The 22,618-nt window shown below is 36.8% G+C and overlaps 1 protein-coding gene and 1 long non-coding RNA gene across 2 annotated transcripts; one reads left to right on the forward strand and one right to left on the reverse strand.

Annotated features, from left to right (window-relative positions):
• Positions 1–2,481: 2,481 nt before the first annotated feature.
• Positions 2,482–21,664, reverse strand: APPBP2 (amyloid beta precursor protein binding protein 2). The gene is made up of 13 exons (XM_072417108.1): positions 21,257–21,664; positions 12,307–12,395; positions 10,939–11,090; positions 10,051–10,174; positions 9,319–9,487; positions 8,004–8,093; positions 7,552–7,619; positions 7,355–7,460; positions 6,468–6,592; positions 6,226–6,311; positions 5,261–5,451; positions 3,565–3,730; positions 2,482–3,029 (listed from the first exon to the last, which is right to left on the reverse strand). The coding sequence occupies exons 1-13, from the start codon at positions 21,392–21,394 to the stop codon at positions 2,776–2,778; spliced, it is 1,758 nt and encodes a 585-aa protein (XP_072273209.1). The 5' UTR covers positions 21,395–21,664; the 3' UTR covers positions 2,482–2,775.
• A 30-nt stretch (positions 21,665–21,694) lies between these two features.
• Positions 21,695–22,276, forward strand: LOC140334849 (uncharacterized). The gene is made up of 2 exons (XR_011921625.1): positions 21,695–21,782; positions 21,904–22,276. It is a non-coding gene; the product is annotated as an uncharacterized lncRNA (long non-coding RNA).
• The last annotated feature ends 342 nt before the right edge of the window (positions 22,277–22,618 follow it).

The raw sequence follows: 22,618 nt of genomic DNA on the forward strand, positions 1-22,618 counted from the left end.
ACATAGGAGAATAAAAAAAAAAAATGAAATTGGTAAAAAGGATTAAAGGCAGTCGAAATTATATGTATATGTTCATTCTATCAGACCTCCTAGTCCTCATGCTCAATATGAATAGCCAGGATTTTTGCCAACTTTACTTTATAAAAAAAAAAAAAAAAAAAAAAAAAAAAAAAAAAAGTATACCTGCTATAAAACTGTAAACTTTTTTTTCTAGATAACTACACTTTAAAAAGATTTTTTTATACAAGCTGATAAAAAAGTCTAGTCAATACAATCACCTAGAGGACTGGCAGTTTTGTATATTACGGGCAGGCAAGCAGCATACGGTCCTAAAAATTTTGGGTGCTAGCAATACAATACCTGATATCAGTACCAGGAGATCATTCATCAGCCTACATAAAATGCCTGGCACATCTGGCCTCCTCAATAAATGTTACTTATACCTGTATTTTTCAGCAATTACTCTATTTTACACCAACATACTTTCAGATCAATTAGCCCAAGAAATGAGGGACAAAAACAGATAAATTAAGTCACGTAATGGAAAAGGTTTTGTTAGTTACACAGATTGAAATGTTCTTTAATTCAACAAATAATCTGGTTAAATGGGCACATCAGATCTTTCGTTTATATTGTTTAGGTCCTTTGTTTATAAAAGACCCCCCAAATTAGAAAGACAATAGATACGGGATATACACTTTAGGTATACAGTTTAGTACCAAAAGAGCCTACAATTTTTGGAGTTTTTTTCTGGAGTTGTTTCTGAAAATACCTAAAACATAAGTATTTAGAAAATAAAGTATCCAATTCAGCCATCCCAAAATTATTGGTTAACAAAATACTATATCTGAGCTCACAACTTTAGGTTTTATTTCTTTCATTAAAGCTTTAATGAATAATAACCTCTTACCCTTCAATACTGCCCATAGTACATCTGAAAGTCACATTTTCATGATTAGATTTGAAAAACAAAAAAAAATAAAAAAATAAAAATTTAAACAAATGTATTGAAAACAATGGCTAATTATTCTCACTGTAAAACACCACTTCATCAATGCACAACTTCACTTAGAGCAAACATGTTTTATTCCAACTACAACATTTTACTATGCGAAAATATTGCTTTTTGCATTGTCTGTGCTGACTGCCCTTTTAGATCATTTCTATTAACTTCCTGCCATACTGAACCGAAATGATGCCCAACCCTTACACACAATAGCACTAGACAACAAAATAGCACGACATGAAGACCCTTTTGTAGCAACTGTTCTACCACTGAGGCAGCAATCCATTTCATATTTGTGGTGTGTGGCGTTTTAATAAAATAAATAAAAATTAAAAAGTCAAGTGCATTTTTTGATCTATTCTGGTGGTGCGTTGACAGCCTATTTGTAGTGCTGTTGGCAAAATAAAAAGCAAACCAAAACATAAGGTATGTTAACGCAATCCAATAGATAGCAAAAAGTGTACATGGGCTCCAAAATTTCCTCAAAGTGCCATTTAAAACATATATGGAAAAACTGATTGTTTTATTTGCAATAGTTGTAGCAGAGTGCCAAATACAAATACAACACTGTATTCTATAACTGCAAAAACAATATAGTATAGCACAACATATAATGCACTTGTGTGTTTATTGAACAGGGCTCTCTCTCCAATGCATGTTGTGGAGGGTGTAAATATTTTGCTACAGCTGTATGTAATGTCACTGGAAACGTATAAACCATTTTCATCATCATGTATTTGTATCTACAAAGGTAAATTATAGCTTGAGGACAACTTTTATGTTGTGGTATGGTTTTGTGCATTCATTTTTACTTCATCCTGCAAATTTTGGGTGGAAAAAACAAGTCTAACTAAACTATGCATTAGTCTATGTAATACAAAGCAGCCCTTGAAAGTAATGGATTGTTGAGATTTCCTTCAGTTTTTAGGAGTTTCCTTCAGAGGATAGGGGTGTATGCATATATTTTACACACACTACATGACCTGACCTATTAGGGGATCTACATATAAAGCATAGAATCTGAGATCTACCAAACATTTCCTGATGGAGAACCATCCACATCTGAGTTTTAAAAAGCAACGATTGATTTTCCACCAGAAACAATTTGGTGGATATCACATTCAATGGTTTATAAATTGATCGCTTAGGAGTTACTTACATTACACAAGCAGCTCATAAAAACATTTTGTTTTACAAAACTTGCACAAGAAGCAAAAAAATAAAGATGGTGAAATGCAAGAAAAAAAAAAAAAAAAGTGATGTTCAACACATGAAGACTGCAGTGAATACTAGTTTCCTTCAAAAGTTGGTATTAACTAGGCTTACATGTACTGAATAGTTTTTTAGAAACAAAAGCTTCTATTGAACATCAAATCAAATAAGTGTTGGAGTGCACAATTAGTATAATATTTATATATAGATATATCTATTTTCATATATAACACCTGAACCAAAAGAAACAGGGAAAACAGATCTTTTATAAACTCTTATACAGATTTATTTGCATCTTCCTGTTGGAGCTGCAAAAATAATGGCAATGCTAGTTCTCCCACTGATTGACGTAAAAAAGTGGATTAAACAGTGAGCATTCCATAAAGACTATTCATTTAGCACGTGCATGGATCCAATCCAGGCCATCTTCCAAAAGATGCGAACCAGTGCTGCATCTGTTTTTTTGTTTTTCTTTTTTACGAACTTCACAGTATGAACTTTCCCAATATGCTGAGGAAAACAATTGGTAAAGCTGACCAGTTTTTTTCTGATTGAAGTTAACAGCTTTGTCCTTCTGTGGTCTGTGACATCAGAAATGATTGCACAACTTCTTCTGTAGACAGGGGACAGGTATTTACATCCTCAAGGGCATCGGTGACTGAAAACTGACGATCTCGTAATCTGTTCCAGTTTGCCAATATATTGTGATACTCAAATACCTTCTCAAAATTGCCAACAGAATTATAAAGTTTAATTAAGCCTCTGTAATCATACTCCAGTCCACTGTAACCTTCCCCGAATAACTTCTTCCCTAAAAAAAAAAAAGAAAACACAAAAAAAACACAGCATTAAAGTAGACCATTTGTAAACATTACAAAATTGACAAGTGTTCATGTAACTCACAAACCCAAAATAGCAGGTTCTGGGTTAGGAGTCTCAAGATGCTCTGATGTTAGGTAAAGACAGAGGCAGAGAGGTATGTAAGGGAAGTCTGTCTACTCTATTGACTGGGGGGTCAGAACCAGCAAACATGACCTGCATCAGAACAGACCTTTTAAATACAAAATCTATAACAAAAATAAAATACTGGCTGCCAACTTGGGACTCAAACTAAAACTCCATCTTTAAATCATATATTCATTTTTGCATTTTCAACATCATGAAAAAGCCCAATACGGGTATAAAAATACCAGGATGATTTGTTTTGGTATCCTTCAAGATAACTAGTGCAAAATGAAGGTAAAGTAGCCTGGGAAAGTAGGTTTACCCAAATTCTGAGCATCAAGGGATTTACTTCACAAATCATTAGCAGCATTCAAGCCGTAACACATTCTATGAAAACATACCGATAGCTATCGATCGCAGATAGAGTTTCTCTGCATTTTCATACTGGTTCATGTCATAATTATACAGAGAGGCCAAGTGTCCAACTGACAAAGCTACTTCATAATCCTCTTGTCCAAGTAGTTGTTCCTTAATTTGTATGGCCTTGATGTGCATTTCTTCAGCCTCCTGGATGTCAAGACAAAAATAACATTCGTAAAATATAAACAAACCCGATAAAATGACAAGCCTTGTCTACCTACACCTTGAACATGTGTTATTCCTCAAAACTGACAACTACATTTTTGTCTACATTGCGACAAACACATACATGTTTCACATCCTTTATCTTTTGCCCTTTAAAACTTATTCCAACATGGTAATCATTTTAAATTTTGAAGAAAAGCCGTTTAAAACTTGGATGCATACATTTTATATTATATATTAGGAAGATAGAAAACATTTGAATAAATACATTATTAGCCTCGATATTTACACGAAAAAATATATTTAATAGGCAAAACAATAAAACTGAATTATTAATAATAATAATTACCAGGATTTATTTAGTGCCAACATATTAGGCAGTGCTGATGTATATGAATTTATCCAAGTCATTGTATATCTAGTAGTAGTTAGTCTATTCAACTAGACTTGTTTTGTTGTAAGAGGTTTTGCAGCACTGTGAATAATTACTAACTAATATCCAAACCAATGGTAAGTGAAGTACATGCTAATCAATTACTGCCCTACAAATGGCAATGGTAAGATATATTAGGCAGCAAGGGAACAGTCAGCCTGTTTAAAGCAAAATAGTTAAGGAAAGAATAGCTTAACGATCTTAAGGAACTTAGTTTAGTTGTATTTATAGGATTCATTCAGTAAGCAAAAATTAAAGAAGGACAGCCAATGAACTGGCAACCAGATCATAGCAACCACCTACAGTACCATTGAGTCCAGGTGTAAGGTTTTTCAGTAACTGTCCTACAGTATCTGGCCATGTCAGAAAGTGGTCAATGCAAAAACTGAAGCTTTCAGGGCTCTGTAGCTGAAGGTCAATATAAAAGCCCATGACCCTTGTACAACACAACACTGGGCATGTGAGGCATGCGGGGTGTTAGAACAGACCATAGAACAATGCAGTGCCCTGGTCTGATGAAACAAATTTTCTTTCAAGTCATGTGGATGGCTGGGTGTAGGTCATTTATATGGGAAAGAGTTGATAGCTGAATGCAATATGGGAAAGTGTGTCTGAGGAGGCAGTGTGATTTAAATAATCTGCTGCTAATCTCCAGATCCCATATACCACAAGCCATCTTCAGAGGTCTTGAGTTTATTACTCAAGTGACTAGAGCTGTTTTGGGGACCTAGAAAGAATATTTTAGTAAAATTCTAATTGCAATTAAAAAATAAAACTAGAAGTTAGCCACTGAAGGCAATATATGGAAGAACAACCCTGTCTCCGTTAAGATGGCCGACTCCACAGAGGAATATAAAATATTTATTTAGGGAGACCACATTCAATGCCCTTCATTTGCTTTATTTTTGCTAATTTTTTGGCATAACAGTAAATAAGGATACAAAAAAGCCATCATAATGAGCAAAGTAGGAACCTGTTCAGAAATATGTACTGAAGTTTGCATGTAGTCAGGAATTTACTCTAGAAAGCAGAAAGAAAAAAATGCAAGAGCACAAAAAGAATGTTACGTTAAGCCTTACCTTAAACTTTCTCATGGACTGATACAACCTGCCAAGGTTCCCATAGTGTTTTGCTGTCTGTACGTTGAACTCACCAAAGGCTTTTTTAGCAAGTTGCAAAGATGAAAGATGAAGGTCATGAGCTTCTTGAAGAAGTTTCTGTTCTGTCTCTTTGTTGTGACAATCTATAGCAATCTCTTCTAGTATTAGTGCTATAGGTACAAAAGTGTAAAAGAATAATCATTAATCACACAAAGCAAGCATCCGTTTGCAAAATTGTATGAGCTGGCCATGATAAAATAAAAATAAAAGGGAGATTACATTTTTTCTTTTTTGAAGGAAATGCTTACTGAAGTGAGCATTTCTCATGCTACTCCATTCCAGTTCTACAAACTCAAGAAAATGAAGTTGCTTCTAGTGCTGCACCTAACTCAGGGTTATTACACATGTTTTAACCCCTACACAAAGCAGTCATCATGTTTAGTCCAACTATTAGAAAACATGAAGCAATATATGCTTGGATATAGTTAAAGCATTTGTCCAAATGAGTTTTCCATACTAAAGCTTATGAACACTAACGTGCTACCATGCTTTCACTTTAAGATATTTCTAATAAAAATACCACACTGCTTCCTTATTTATGGTAATCACCTTTAAACAAACATGGGATACAGAGGACAGGGGCTATATTCCTGATAACTTGGTAGGGTGTTGTAGCAAACCAAGATAACCATTTTACAACCGAGACACTGCAATTCCAGGGTGGATATAACATGGCAATGTGGAACTGCAACAAGACTTAAGAAATCTTAAGGGTAAATGTACAATTATACAAATATTACAAAAAAAAAAAAAAAAAAAAAAAAAAAAAAAAAAGAAGAAGTTCATTAATTTCAAAGGGAACACTAAATTAGCATTTCTAAACTGGGAAAAAGATGCCCGAAAATAAATTTCAGTGACCGCAAAAAAAATGACTCTGCCCATACCTTTAACTCTTTTGGAGGAGGCCAATAAAAGATGGTCTTCTGGGAGAATGTGTGTGATGATATCTATGGCACGTTCAGCATGAAATCTGCAACAAAAAGGTACATTAGTAAAAAAGTATAAATTTTGTACAGGCAAAATGGTTACTAATGTAATAAAATGTGGGATATTTTGATACAGTACCCACCCCTATTTATTAACAGATCGATCCATACCAAATATACGTAATTAAAAAAATACTCACAGTGCATTGTCAAACTTTCCTGAACTGTACTGATGAACATAAGAAGAATAGGCCAAATCTTCATGAGCTGTTGCAACATGAATGTTTTTGCCTCCAAAAACAGACTGTCGAATATCCAGAGCAGTCTACAATGTTTAACAGTAGGATAGTTAGTATTTGAGTAAAAGGTCCATACAACATGAACACACAATGCCACCACATACAAAGTGTGTGTATAAAAACAAAAACTAAACCAAATTATAAAATAAATGCACTTCCACACACCACCCCCAACACTCCTTTACACTAATGTAACCTACCTCACCAGGGTGCACAAATCTACATTATTCCTTTAGTTTGAACTTATTTTGTTTGTACTGCTGTTTACGATTAATTACAATTAATATCAACAGAAATAAAACAGCACAAACAAAATTCTGAGTGGTGACCAGAACAAGAATGGAAAGTAAAACATTCAACGGAACACTTGTTTCTGTGGGATGAGGGGATACCTTATATTAGAAAGTTATAACTTTCACTTCCTATAGAATCTTTAGGACAGAAAGTGAAGGAGAATATCCCTGATGAGACAAAGATGGCATATTATGATAAAATGAGGGTGGAGGAAACACGCCAATAACCTCCTTGTTTAATTATTACAATTATGTCAGTAGTATACAATTAAGCCTGTAGAATTTAATGAGTACACAATGGGTACTATCTTCTCCCAGGGATTTTAAGGGGACTAAACAAGAATGCCCAACCTGAAGTTCAATCACCTTCCTGTAGATTGTCAAATGGAAGTAGATCAGGATGATCAATATATTGTTTTAGAATATATGTAACACCACACATGTTAAACACCTACTAACCTATAACAGAAGGCCAAATACTCACATAAAGCCTACCTGATATATTGCTACAGATTGGCATATATTGTCAACATTAAGAAGATAAAATCCATAATCTAGTAGTGTATCTGAATATTTAGGATGCTTAGGGCCAAAATTTTCCCTGTAAAAAAAAAAAATTCAATTAGAAAATAATAATTTACAATTAACACATTTGAAATATAAATATATATAAATTTTTACAAAATGCATACCTAGCCAAGTATACTGCATGTTTTATTAGCTGCTCTGCCTTCTTGAACTCCCGCTTGACCACACAAGCCTTTAAAGAAAATAAACAACAAAATCTGTACATTAGACTTATTTAAAAACACATGAAAAAAAAGGATTATTTCTATAAAGAAGATGATATTCTGAATTAGGACTAAAGTAGGACTTTCCTACATTTATATTGTGTTTTCATATTTCCTTTTCCTAAAGTTACATACACAGTTTTTGAACTGTATATAGATGTATGATTAAAAACGGATACGATATAACCCTTAGTATTACATACATACATACAATCTTTGATGTTTGAACAAACAATGAGGTAAAACAAACAATTACAAAGCACTTTGGATTAGCTAAATACACCACAATGGCCTCTTACTTTAGAATGAGCCATGTTAGAAAAGGAAAAACTACAAAAAGATGCTGTACATACCTTGGAAGCTTGCCTCAAAACATCAACAATCACTTTCACTGGCAGGCCACTGGTGATTTCCCTCATAGCTTCTATGCACCATTTATAAGCCTGACAAGAGATTCAAATACATACACTGCTGACAGATCCATGTAACAAAATGAAAAAATGTAGAATCAAAGTATGATAGATTTAAATGTTGGACAATGAATCTGGAGTCCTAATACCAATTTGGGTGACAGGAAAAACAGTCAAGCAAAGGTGTTGGAATTAGAAGTGTGAAATCACAAAATTTCCAACAACTTATTAATTTTCCTTGCTTTAAAAACAATACAGATGCATTTACATGTCAATGTGATATTTATAACTACCAAGGTCTAAAGCAGGGGTGTCAAACTCAAATACAAAGAGGGCCAAAATACAAAACTTATAGAAAGTGGGGGGCCAACCTCGACATTTAAAAAAAAAAAAAAAAAGTATTAGGGAAATTTTTCCTTCTAAGATATAAATCCCTTTTCATATGGAAACAAAGAGGTTTTGCTTTACATTCAATTTGGAACAAGCTACTAATAGAGAAAAAGAGGCATATAATATATTTTTTTAATTTAGTTAAGAAAAAATCTTATGCCTTTGCTTCTTTTTTGTAGCCTTTTGAGTTAAATTTCAATAGTAACATTTTTGCACTGGCCAATAATATTAATAACAATATTCTTCTATGAAAATCCAACCAATAAAGTCCATGCCTTGGAGTAGCAAGGAAAAGTACAGCGTACAGCTTAAGGGAAGTGCTGGAAATGCCAGACGTGGCCAATGCGAGCCAGACGCGGCCATTGAGTGGCCCGCCGCTGAAACTCCCTCTTCAATGAAATAGCGCCACTAATACTATTTCTGGCATTATTTGCATCTATAAAACAGTCCAATGCGGGGCCACGCATAGAAGAGAGCCCGCTGGTCTATAGACGCAAGTGATGCCGGGAACTGTTGTAGTAGCGGCGCTATTTCAATGCAGCGGCGGGACAGCTGCAGTTCATATTTAGGATTCCTTTGGGGCCAAAAAAAAAAAAAGCTGTCTGAGTAATCAGACAGGGATTGCAGGCTCACAAATCCAAGCTAGTGCTAACGGGATACTAAGAAGTCAGCTCTGAATCCCATAGAATAATACACTTTATAAATTAGCAGCCTACATGGACAGTACTTGGAGGGGCTGATCTAAGTTTTGTATTTACAGGTGGAGCGGCTAATCTAAGTTTTGTATAGGCAGGTTGAAAGTCCTATTTAACCATAATAAACAAATACCATAATTAAAAAAACAATATTTTTTCAGACAATAGGTTACCTCATCATAGTGACTTTTAGCAAAGAGCAGAGCACATAGCTCTCCATAGAGAGCAGCTTTGTTTGCATGTTGTCCGTGTTTTGCCAACTTATCCATGTAACTCTGAGCTAGCTTAAACGTTTCTTCTCCCAAATGATATTTACAGTTTCCATTGCGCACATGCAGCAATCTAAGAATAAAAAACAAAAACCATGAGTGTTGCCATGTTCCCTAGCAATATTTTGCCCCTTGCCATTACCCTTCTGACTTATGCCCACCAGAGTGTCCTTCAAAATTCCTAAACCTAATCAGTTTTGAGAAGGATTTTACATTGAGTTAACAATCAACCATTGCCTTTACCCTCAAGTGCCAATATTTAGGTTTTGCCACTGAATTCCCAGATCCTGAAAACAGAATAGTAGGAGTACGGGGAAAAATTCTAATATTCTCTCATACCATAAAGATTTCTCACAGAACTAGTACTGTATATTCACCAGACCAAGAGGAGCAAATTGAATTGAACATGCCCCATAAAGCTTCTAAACATAAAGGTCTCTAAATTGCTTCAGATTTGAGATCTGATGTCACCCGCACCTAGAACACAAGGGGAAATATTCTTTTGATTTTTTTCCTAAATACAAAAGCTTGTCTAAGCTGCAGGTGCTTTGCATTAAGCATGTGTATTTGATGAAAAAAAAACAAAAAAAAAAACACACACACACACACACACACACACACACACACAATACATACCTGACACAACATTCCACTGCTCTAAACCAGTGCAACATTTCATTGTGTAGTGTGCACAGCTGGAGACAAGAGAGGAACACCTTCTCAGCATCACTGTACCAGCCAGCATCTGAGAGGAAACCACCTAGAAGACATTAGACATTTATTAGCTCTATTTAAGAGAATATGGCATGCATTATAGAGGTCCATCACTACATAGTAGAATTTATACATGTGGCACAAAAATTTCCAAAAACTGACACCAATATTACAAAACACTGAATATAATTAAAATGCTAACGCTTTTACAGTAAATGAGTGGGAAACATGGAGTAAAAGATACAATGTCTACAGAGCCTGGGAAAGTATTTAATCCCCCAACCCCAACCCAATCAGTGTTTTCCCTGTCACCCCCCCCCCTCCTTCTCTACATGAAAGGGAAAAAAAAAGGGAATATACTAACAAACATCAAAGAAAATATATGGCACTTTTTTGCTTTTGCATCACAGGGCGATAAATGTTGTGTAAATCCCCAAAAACCTATTAGTAATCAAATGGGTTTGTAGGCTAAAATATCACAAAAAAATAAAGTAAAAAAAAACCTCAACGCCAAAAAACATCAAGTAATAAAGAATAAGCATAAACATGAAATGTGGTACACAGATTCATCAGCTAAAGTGGACAAGAGCAGGTAGAGATTTTGCATGATAAAATGCGCTAATTTAAAAGCATTGCAGCATTGTTGCAGAAAGCAACAGTAGGTGGATTTTACTGGCAGAAATTTAGGGATATTTGTGACACTTTATTTGGGGACCAAGGGAAACTTATTTATTCAATAAACCCCAAATCAAAACATACCCACATTTTATAAGAGCTTCACTCACTCTATCAAATGCATGACCATCTTACCAAGAACAAAGCCAATCTGGATTGCCTTTTCTTTAACTTGGGCATCAGATTCTGCAATGTAGGAACAACGTCTGCTAAAAGAATATGCCAAGACAGAGGCAACTTTTACACCATGGTCCATTAAAGCTTGAAAGCAGTGGTGCAGTAGATGTCTAGAGAAAAAATAAAAAAATAACCAAAAAATAAAATTACTAAAAATGTACTATGCTGAATAAATGTACAAATGCAATTTTGTTTTTATACAGTGTGCTTGATAAAAATAAAAAAAGCATTTATAGAAAAAAAGTTGCTAATTACAAAGTAATCTACGCAATGGATCATAAAAAAAAAAAAAAAAAAAGACATAACATATTATACCCTAAACAAATTAAAACTATGAACACTGAAATTGGGGATGGGGAAGCCAAGGACAGGGAAGCAGAGGACAGGTAGACAAAAGGGAAGGAAAAAAAAAAAAAAAAAAAAAAAAAAAAAAAAAAAGGTTGAGAACTGAACACAGAAAATCATAAGCAGAGAATAGGAAATTGAAACCAACTGTTTATCTGTTTATGCAATGGGCTCCTGAACACACCAAACCTAAAGTGATAGGACATGAAAGTTCTTTACAGTTTATTCAGGACAAAAAAAAAAAAAAATATTATGATGTTTCTCTAACACTTAACTCCTTCAAGCTCTGCTTGCTATATATAAGGGATCTAAACAGCAGACTCATAGCCAGTCTGGGGGGGGTTAATAAAAAAGTGGGTTGGAGATAATTGGTTTTATGAGTTTGCTTTAGAAGTGTTATAATCAGATTAAAAAAAAATTCCCTTTGAATACAGTAAAGAAACTTTAAATGAAACACTATCCAAGAAACACATAAATTCTACTTGTCCTGCACATGCAGACCTCCATTGATAGCGGGAACACTGACCATTTCACATGCTCACAACATAAATCATTGCAAATTTTTTCACCTCAATATGGTCAAATACATAATGTATTGTACACATAGCACAAGAACTATGCCATTTTCTCTAAATATATATAAATATTCAACTACGCACAGCTTATCCTGAAAGAACTTCTTCCATCTCTGCAGTACTCATTCTTAGGGATGATCAATTATATTCACAAACTACGAAAAACAGTAACTAAAATCCTAAATTAATCCTGCCTGGATTTCCAAATCATATCATTCTCAACCACCTATGTGAACCATGACATCTTTCTTAAAGACAGCTTTCTTTACACCGAATCAGTCACTGACCCTGACGTAATGCACTGGCAGGCAAGAAAGTGTACCTTGCAAACACTTTTTAAAAGGGTAGACTGCTGTATGAACACAACTCTAATAGTAATAATTATAACTGATTTTTTATTTCTTACCTTTTATCTAATGCACGTAGCACTTTGGCAAATACCTCTAGTTCACAGAATTCACTGCCGAGCTGACAGAGTCGACCTTGCTGGTAAAGCTAAAGAAGGAAAATAAATAAAAGTTAAGTCTTAAATTGTTTTCATAATTGTGACTCAACAAGTACCATATCTCCAAGTAGGTAACTTAAGAAGGCAAGAAAGATCCTATACCCTGCCCATAGCGTCATTTTTATTTTTATTTCTGGGGTAGACTTTCCAAGAAGTACCTGGGGATGAACATTTAGGACCTTTTTATATTGTGGCAAAAATTTTCAAAATGTTTTCAATGCACCGCAACACAAAAAAGGAAAACAAACAACTGCACCACATTTTGCTGCAGTAAAGTCTCAACCACAGTCATCAACATGTGTGTGGTGTGTGCTTTGCTACTCATTGTGCTATGTTAATGATAATCCCACTTAATGTAAATTTGATCCATCACCTACTCTTTCTGAAAAGACCACTCACCAAATTGGAGCACAAATATGTACTTAAAAAAATAATAACAAAAACACTAGCAGTGTACAGTTAGGTGGCTGACCTTTTACACAACATGTAGGCTACATACACACGTCAGATGATTCTCGTCCTATAATCTCCTCACGACTGACTAGTAGTTTTTTTTCTATTGGACCATGCGCCTGTCCAAAATAGTTTTGAGTATGTATCCTGGCAGATATACAAATGATGAGCGATCTTAATACAATTTAAGTGGAGAGAGCGCAGTGGAGTCCTTTTGTTCTAATTTAGGAAATGCACTAAACACACTGAATAGCACATAAACTATAAAGAGGAAAGGCTATACAAATTGCACATGTACATACACAGTGTAAAGGTAAAATTCAAAGCAATTAATTGAAGAAAAAAAAATATATAATAACCCACAAATCCAACCAATTCTCTACTCATTTACAGTGCCAACACAGGCAATGAGCTATATTTGGATAGCTGAAGTGAATATTGAATAAATTGAAGTCTCAATTTCAGTTAGTAAAGAGTATATAATCTATGAAATCATCCTTATGAAACTATTTTGTATCATAAGGTCAAGAATTACATCATTCCCTGGGCAACTAAAAAAAAAAAAATGTATGTGTAATCATTTGGAGTTCTATGTTGCGTTTTCAGAACAATCAAAACTTACCATTTTAATATAGTAAATTCTATACTATGTATACTATATGTCCATGTTGTTATGGAGTATGGTGTCAACACTACAAACACCATTGTTTTTCTGAATATGCTCATCAATTACTACTGCACTACTTAAAGCACTGGGTAATAAGCTGTCATAGGATATCAGATTTGTACATGATCCATGAAATCCATGGAGGCAGTCCATTATGGAGCATGTGCACAATGCTTCTCGTCACAGATCTTTTTTCTATTGGACCATGAATCGGTTGTGTAGTATGATTGATTCAGTTTAAATAAAAATTTAGACAAATCAAATGAAACCACAAATAAAACTAAAAATTGATCAATGTATTGCCAATTTCAGGCATGGAGTTGATACCAGAGTGCTTGCTAGAATGACAGGAATCCTTAAAAGCAAAACATGGGGTTTAGCGGAAAATTCAATATAGAAACTCATGAGATAAATTAAGCTATGATTATCTGGCTGGTGTTGCCATTTTTTAAATGAGCTATGGGAGACTCAGATCAATGCAGCTATGTAATCATTAATACAAATTTAAATGCAAGCAGTTTAAGTAACTTTGTGTCTGCTTCCTGGTAATGGGATAAAGAACAAGGAGCCAAATTTGCTGATATGTAGTGCAGGAAGGATTTTAACAGATAAGCACAATATTCTGCTGCTGCTCAGTTCTCACTCAAGTTACAAGCTGAGAGAGGGTCAAGTTTTACTTAACTGCAGAAAATAACAATCAGGTCTCCTGTATTGCAAAACTGGGTTGTTTCATGATTCTAAATCTATACACATTTTTACTTTTTTGCGTTACGTTTCTGCTTTCACTTTTGGATCCAACGGCCTTCTATATCACTGCTGTTTCCTGAGGCATAGTAAGGGTCAATCACAGGAACCCACAGCGCACAGTATCAGCCAATTTATCAAAAGTCTTAAGCAGGTAAATTCTCTTAATTGTCAGCAAAACAAGCAGGTTTTTTTTTTGCAGGAAGCACTTTCAGTTGCCTTAACCCGAATTTGTCAAACAGTTTTCCTGTTAGAAAGAATTCCTAACAGGTAAATATAACAACTAAATTTGCATCAAATATTTTTTAAATAAAATGTTAAATACAAGTATTATTTTTAATTTTTAGAGTGGTAGGGCATGACCTACATGTCTTTGCAGCCGAATGCTCATTAGAGTTAGACTGGACTCTGCCTGTCTCCAGGGCTGCTGTTAAGGCCCAGAGAGGCAATTTATAGGATACTAGATTTCCTTCTGAAGAGAAAATTAGGAACATAGGCAAGAATAGGAAGTCTACAGACCTTAATACAGAAATCCATGGATTGCCTGGAGCCATCTTTACCAGCAGCACACTTTTAAGCAATTACTGCGGAGATCTCGATCCCCTTTCACTGGAGATTCACATTCAGTGAATGTGAATTCACATTCACTGGAGATTCACATTCAGTATTCAGTCTTTGATTCTCTGATATTCTGAAGACCTGCAGACATTTTGCTATGATCTTAGCATTACATGTTTAGTGATATCAGCCCAGGACCCTCTCCCAGTTCTTAATGCCATTAGCTTCACATGTACAGCAGTCTGAAGGTAGAAACACTATGCTCTTAGTCCCTCACAACCTTCATGGGTTTCCCCATAAAACTGTACCATAGCTTGTTTTTATTGACTGTACCAGTTACTCCTGGCAGTGCCACGCTCTCTATGTTGCCTACATGCTACTGGCACATGAATAGATGCTATTCCTTTATTAATCTTATTGAATCAATTTGTGTAGTTCAATGTTTTTGCAGTCTGTAGCATGCCTGAGATAAAGCACTAGAATGGGAATCCTCAAACAAGCGGTCCTGTTTAATGTGCTTAGTAGATGGTAACTACATGTTCTTGTAATGCCATAGCCCTGCGTCAATGCAGTCTAGACACAAGCTCCCAATCTAACGCCACACACTTTACCTGTAAGGAAGCCTCCACTAGTTGTGCCATCTCAGATTCAAACAAGGCCAGGACCTAACTAAGGGTAGACACTACATAACACTGACACAGGTCCGAGACAGAGCTGGAGGCTATACATTGGTAACTAGCCAAGCAGGTATTCAAAAGAGTTGGGCAGTAACGTCATGTAGGGGTCAAGTAAGGTTAGATTAGGTCAGGAGGTGAACAGAGAGACATTGTCCATATTCAGGCAGAGGTTGGTCCAGGTTGCAGACGAGGCAAAGCTGTGTCATAATTGCTGAACCCCACAATCATGTCACAATAATTGTAACTAAAGTAGAACTTGTAGTTTGATAACAGCCAGTAGATAACGCATGTTCTTGCCTGACAAACAGCATAACATTGACAGGGACTGAACGAGGGGAATATTTGTGTGCATGCCTGTGAAGTGCTCCCCGATATACAGGAGTCAGGTTTGGGGGAGTCACGTCACCAGATGGCCTGGGAACAAGCGAGTGAATGTCCCCTATGTTAAAGTTACATTTGCAAAGGTTGTTAGGACTATGTTGCGAGTGCCTCCTATAGTAAGAACTCATGATTCCCCATATCCATCACGTGGTGGCATGGTCAAAGTACTATGTGATTGTGGTTGGAAAGTTCTGTTGTATATACATTTGAAATGCTATGAAATAGTCATTATATTGAATGTGTTGGAAACCATTAAAACATTGGCCTTACCACTCTTTTGTACTGTTGTTTTTTTTATTTCTGGTTATTAACCTACTATTGCTGTATGTTATTTTGACCCCATGTTAAATTCGTCCAAAAAAAAAGTCAAAAATCAAAAGTCAAAAAGTCAAAATCTCTTAAGCTACGTACACACGTCAGATTTTTATCGCCCGATAATCGGCATCGGCCAATTATTGGGCGAAAATCTGCTGTGTGTACAGTCGTTGTCGTCCATCGTCGGAAAGACCGTCCTGCCGGATCCACGGACGATGGACGACAACCGATCCTAATGAAAGGGAAGGGGGAGAGCGCGCAGCAGGGTGCCGCTCCGTCGCTCTTCCCCTCCCCTCTCCATAGAGCATGAACCGTGCTGTATGTACAGCACCGTTCATGCATCGTGCACTTCCTTGTCGTTGGAAAGGATCGTGAAAGATCCTTTCCAACGACAAAAATTGCAGGTGTGTACGCAGCTTAATACCTTTAGTCATTTATATAATTGTATAAAGATGGTACCAATTTATATACAGGTAGTACCCAGGTTAAGTACATCCGACATACAGACGACTCCTAGATACGTACGAACAAGCTTCCCTGCAAGACGGAGGCTTGAAGAGGGGAGGTGATGGTTTGCATGACTTGCAGAAGAAATCTTTTGAGGTTGTGGGTGATCTTAGGGGAGATGAGCTCTTTCTGCAGCCTCTTGTAACTTTTTAATGCCCATGACAAACTCTGCAATTGTTTCTTATTGCATATCAAAGCACAGCTTGCTTCAGAAGGTAATGAACGTCTAGGCTCCATAAAGATTTTTTTTTTTTTTTTTTGCTTTGTTGGTGATTAACTCACAATGATGATTTTTTACAGCAACCGACACCATGCTGCCCAATATGTTGAGACAAACATCTCTCCTAATTGCATTTAATAAATAATGTACCTGCTCCAACCCTATCTCGTATGTTACCCGAGGACTACCTATACCAACACTAATCAAGCCTCCTTTTTCTATTTAACCCCACTGCAATAAAGAAAATTTTCCCTCTGGAGACACATACAAAAAGTGTTAGCTGGACTTCTGATTTAAAGAGGTTTTCTCCCCCTCAGACTTGTTAATGCTTGTTGTTTGCACTTCCTTGTGTAGGAAAGTTTAATTACTTCTTGTTTGCTTTCAGGAAGCAAAAACTGAGATGATTTTTTATTGTGTCCTGATTTGCCCTGGAATGAAACATCCAACACAGGTCCACCACTGCCAGGCTTGAAAAGGATTATACATTATACACGCTCACACTCACCAGGAACAGTACTCAAATGTTGCATGCAGTGTACTAACAAAGCCACTACAATTTATTTTATCAGTTGTAAAGCGACTAAACATTGATAAAGCTTAAGATAAAAGATCCCCATTCTGATTTGACATTAGCACTCCACTACAGGGCTATTCCTATGACAAGTAGCAGAAACACAAAAAGTATAGCTACTCAAAGAACAAAAGCCTGCAAGCCTATGCACTTGTATGGCAAACAAAATTCCTTTAATATTTATGAGAAATCAGAACAAGAATTAGACTTCTACAGGCTTAATGCCATTAGGTTCATGATGGGTTATGACAAACAGAATACCACGTGTTATAACCATATGATAAATAGCAGCATGTTTTATGAAAATCGTGTGTAAGCATTTGTACATTTAACAAAAAGCTTTAGAGCACAACGTTATACAACCCACTTTGACATTGTTTAGGCACAATGTATATCCATTTACTTTGTTCCCGTTTTCTAGTGTTTACCTTCTTTCAAATCTGTGCTGGTAAGCAATACATATCCACAAAGGTAAACAATAAGAAAAAAGTATATAATAGAATTCCAGTCATAGGTAAAGGAAAAAACCTTTTATTTACATGGTACAGGAATTTACAATAAAGTTTTTTTATAAGCCCACGATAACTTACTGTAACCTCATCCTAATGTTGAACATCAGACCTGGACACAAGCAGATTAGATTATAAAATTATAGATTTTTGTTGACATCACCATTTACATAATAGACAACAAAAAACAAATCCCTTCTTATTTATATATATTTTTACACACACATTCACAGGAGCACCATAGTAGAATGCAAGAAGAAACTTTTAGGTTTTCTTCTGGTCCCAAACGGAGATGTGCAAGTCAAAAAACTAAAACGAAGAAAAATAAACAACCAAAAACACAAACGCAGCCAGTTCTTTCTTTTCTTTAAAAGCGATAGCCGACAGGTTGTCATGCTTATTTAAAGCTAAACACAAGAAAGGAAAAATTGCGAGCAGACAGTTTTACTACAGCAAAAGAGTAGGTGATGTCCCCACTGCAATACAAGAAACTTGGCTCTCCCTGTTTGCAGTCTTTTCTTCAACCAACACTGCTCTGTGCATGCAAAGCTTAGTGTGCTGTGCCAAGATCTGTGCCAAGATCTGAGACCTAGAAGAATACTATGCAGCGTATGCAAAGCAAGGACACGTGAACACAATTAAAAAATGAATAGGTAGGTAATTGTATTTTATTATAAAATAGACATAACCTGACCCCTCTGCAATAAACAACCTGCTAGGTCACAATTTTAGTTTTGTGTAATTGTAAACAAGTATACAGCTCAGAACCTTTAAATCTGAGATTTAGCAGCAGACAGCAATGAGTGGTACTGGTGGCTCCCTGCTGTCCCCCATGCATTCTCTATGGAGCTGCTTACAGGGTCTTCCCTGAGGCACAAGGAAGCAGTAACCGCACTGCCAGTCCGAGCACAGACTAGGGTGCATGAACCCTCCAGTCTATGGAAATGACATTTTGCTGGAAAGCACACCAACTATACAGAAAGAAGGATCTATTTTATCAGTACAAGTATTGTTAGGTGGGTGGGTTTGGGAACAACTTCCCTGATTTACAGAAATATACGATATGAGATTTACACATCACCAACAAAAGGAAGCAATGCTGACTGTTATACCATAAAACCTGCTGAGTAAAACACCAAAGCCCGGACCAGGTAAGCTGCATTCCTTGAATACAACTCATGATTGGATTTGTAACTAAGGGCTCTGATCAAGTGTAAAAACAGCTCATCTATTAAAATAATTGGGAATAAAGACAAGCTACTTAGAAGCCTTTCTGACAGAAATGGCATTATGTGCAAACAGTAACTTAATGACATTTACTTTAACAACGCACCGCTCATCACAGAAAAGTCTTTATGGAATAAAATGCGGTTTTCATCGTTTTCCAACCTTGGTGGAAATTCATTAATCTCCTTCAAGCACTTGGGTCATCAGTTCTGTTCTACAGGTACTCCCGCAGTGGCTGCATGCTGACAGCATTAGATTTATCACCATAAAACAAGAATTGCCTAAACGAGCCCTCAATGAAGGACCTCTGAATATTGCAATAACAGACTATTTTTATTTTTTTGAGACGGAAATATGATGAAAACAAGAGGTGGGAACTTTTATACTGTAACATTTTAAAGGCCTCGTGTCAATTTGTCAACAGAAAGCAGGCAAAATTTTATCACCACAGTGTCAAATTATTTTCATACCAAGTTCCATCAACAAAACCCATGAGGCAATCTGAAATTACAAGAGCCATTAGATTTATTTAATAGACTGACCTAAATCACTAATTCACTGGCATAAAATAAAAATGATAATTGATGGCCCCACTGGAGCAGTCTGTGGGTAACCAAAGCTTGCAACCACAATACACATAAAAAGAAATGTCTTTGTGTGCATATAGGTGTGTAATATGTTGGCACTATTTAATTAATTTACTTAAACACGGTTTAATATTATTAATTACATTAAAGTGATGTAAAGCTTTGGTTGTCCACAGACTGCTCCAGTGGGGCCATCAATTATCTTTTTTGTTACCGGTGAATTAGTGATTTTGGTCAGTCATTTAAACCCACTGGCTCTTGTATCAATTACACAGTTAGGTTGAAAAAACTAAAAATCCACCGAGTTAAACCTTTCGGTAAATAAACATATCCCAAATATAAAACCCCTATAGACATAGTTGATGCAGAGGAAGGCAAAAACACATAGGTGATCATTTTTGTTGTATCCATTTGATTTAGACAGCTCTTTGAATAATATAATTGATGACAGATTGGTGATTAGATAGCGTATGTTAGGGTTTAAAGTACAGGTTGACATTCAAAAATCCTGCCCCTTCAAATTTCCGAGGGCATTTTCAAATTTACACTGTTTTCTGGAGGCGTCCAGAATCAGTAAGGTCTTGCTCATGCCTTCCCATTTATTTGCTGCTGTATAGCCCCAATTATAGATTCAGCATCTATTTAAAAAACAGTACATGTAGTCATTTTCTGCTAAATATATACAGCATATATAACCGTAAAAATCTGGGATTTTTGAATTGCTGACACTTCTTAGGTCTGGAGGTTGCCATATTTATGAATGACAACCTGTAGTAGTACATCCTTCTACCAGAAAAACCTCCAGCAAATGTATTTTGTCAACATATGCCATGGATCCCCTAGTCACATGACTGCTCACACTGGGACCACATGATCTCATTCTTAGCACCATGAAAATGCACACACTAGGCTGAAGAACCCTAGAACCATGATACAACTGTGCAAGGAAGGGGGTGGCGGAGGGGACCTCACAGCTAGAAATAAGAGAAATGTCTCATTTCTAGGGCACAATGCAAAGATGCAACACTACAGGAAGTGAGGTAAAATCTCCATTTATGTCACACAACAACAATCTGCTGGATGTGATCGCTGTCCCTGAAATTATTCAAAACAAATGACAGAGGTGGCCACATAAACTTTATTATGAGGTGCAGATGTGAGAATGGTGAGTGACATCTGACCACAGATAAAGATGATGCTGAGCAGGTTTCCTTGGGCAGCCCAGACCTGGCCAGGACTGAAGATGTGAGCTACACAACTACAACAACAACACAACAGTGCAACCATTGGGACACACAGCACATCCCTGAAAGCCCATATATATATATATATATATATATACACACATACACACACATACACATACACACACACACACCATACATACATAGACACACACACACACAAACACACGTCCCGCTCCCCGGGCTGTCACCTTGTAGTAGACATCGAATTGGATGTTTTCAGGCAAGCTGCGGATGTCTCTGCGGGCCCGGCTGTAGTTGTCCACCACCGCAGAGATGGCCGTGTTGTACAGGGTCTCCGGGATCCACTCCAGCTCTACGGCCGCCATGTTCTGCCGACCCCCCGAGCAGTGAACGCTGACTCCCCCGCTCTACGGCCCGGGAACCTCCCGCAGCAGCAGCAGTGACAAGCGCCCAGTGTAATGCGGTCTGTGTGTGCCACACTTCCGTTGCGGTGCTGTCACACTCCAGGCTTAGGCCGGTCCCCCTCCCTGGGATGTGTCATACAGGAGTCCAGCTCTTATTTATTGTTATAGGCGGACAGCTACATCACTATGTCGCCCTCATCACAGAACGTGACATAGCGCTGCCATGACGTCACCGCGCACTACGACGGGGAGGAGGCGCCCGGAGAGGCGTCACGTGATGTGACTGGCTGAGTTTGGGCTCGGAGCCCGGTGGGTGTTGTGCTGATATTACCGCACCGCATAGGAAAATGTAGGCCAAGAGCACTATACTTAGAAAGGCTCAAAGCATGTGTATATACTGTATATTCATCACAGTGCTATGTACACACCACACTGCCTGTAATTACTGTGATCTCTCCTTCTATCCGCAGATCCCTACAATCCCATGCCTTGTACTGCTTCTCCCCAGCTCTGTCTGTACAGGATCACAACAGCATGATAATACTTGTTTTTAAAGCTATGTGCTTAACATTTGTGTTTAATGTCTGGAATGTATTTATAGTATTTCAAAAGATCAATCTGTGTTAAAAATGCATAAAAACAGTTTTAGTTTTTGGATATATTTATGCTTTTGAATAAAATGGATGCAAACCTAAGTTCTGTTATCTTAAGGTTAAAATAAAAGGGTATAATATTATTAATATTAGTATTTATAAAGCTCCAACATATTACACAGCGCTGTACAATAAATAGAGGATATATAATGTATATAACATTTTCCTTGCTGTTCATGGTCCATCCCTCTGTGATCCCGGTCCAGACAATACACAGAACCAGCTGGCCCAGCTGTCCATGGCAATGAGAGGAGCAGCCTCAGTGACCGGGCCAGGTAATGTAGAAGTGTGACAACGCTGAAGAATGGAGATAAGTCTGCAGTCTCTAGTAATCTGTGCTCCCAGCACACCTGTCCACAAAAAGTTATAACAGAACAATGTTCCTCTTTGGTGCAATTACTATGTTTGGCATCCATCTTCACCCCAACGTGAGAACTCTTATCCTAAACTGCAAGGTCAGCCGGCTTAACAGACAGACTAGTCACATGACACTCTCAGTCACAACCAATCACTACTCTTCCAGCCCACAACT

Source organism: Pyxicephalus adspersus, chromosome 1 (genome assembly GCF_032062135.1).
Source record: "Pyxicephalus adspersus chromosome 1, UCB_Pads_2.0, whole genome shotgun sequence".
Lineage (NCBI taxonomy): Eukaryota > Metazoa > Chordata > Amphibia > Anura > Pyxicephalidae > Pyxicephalus > Pyxicephalus adspersus.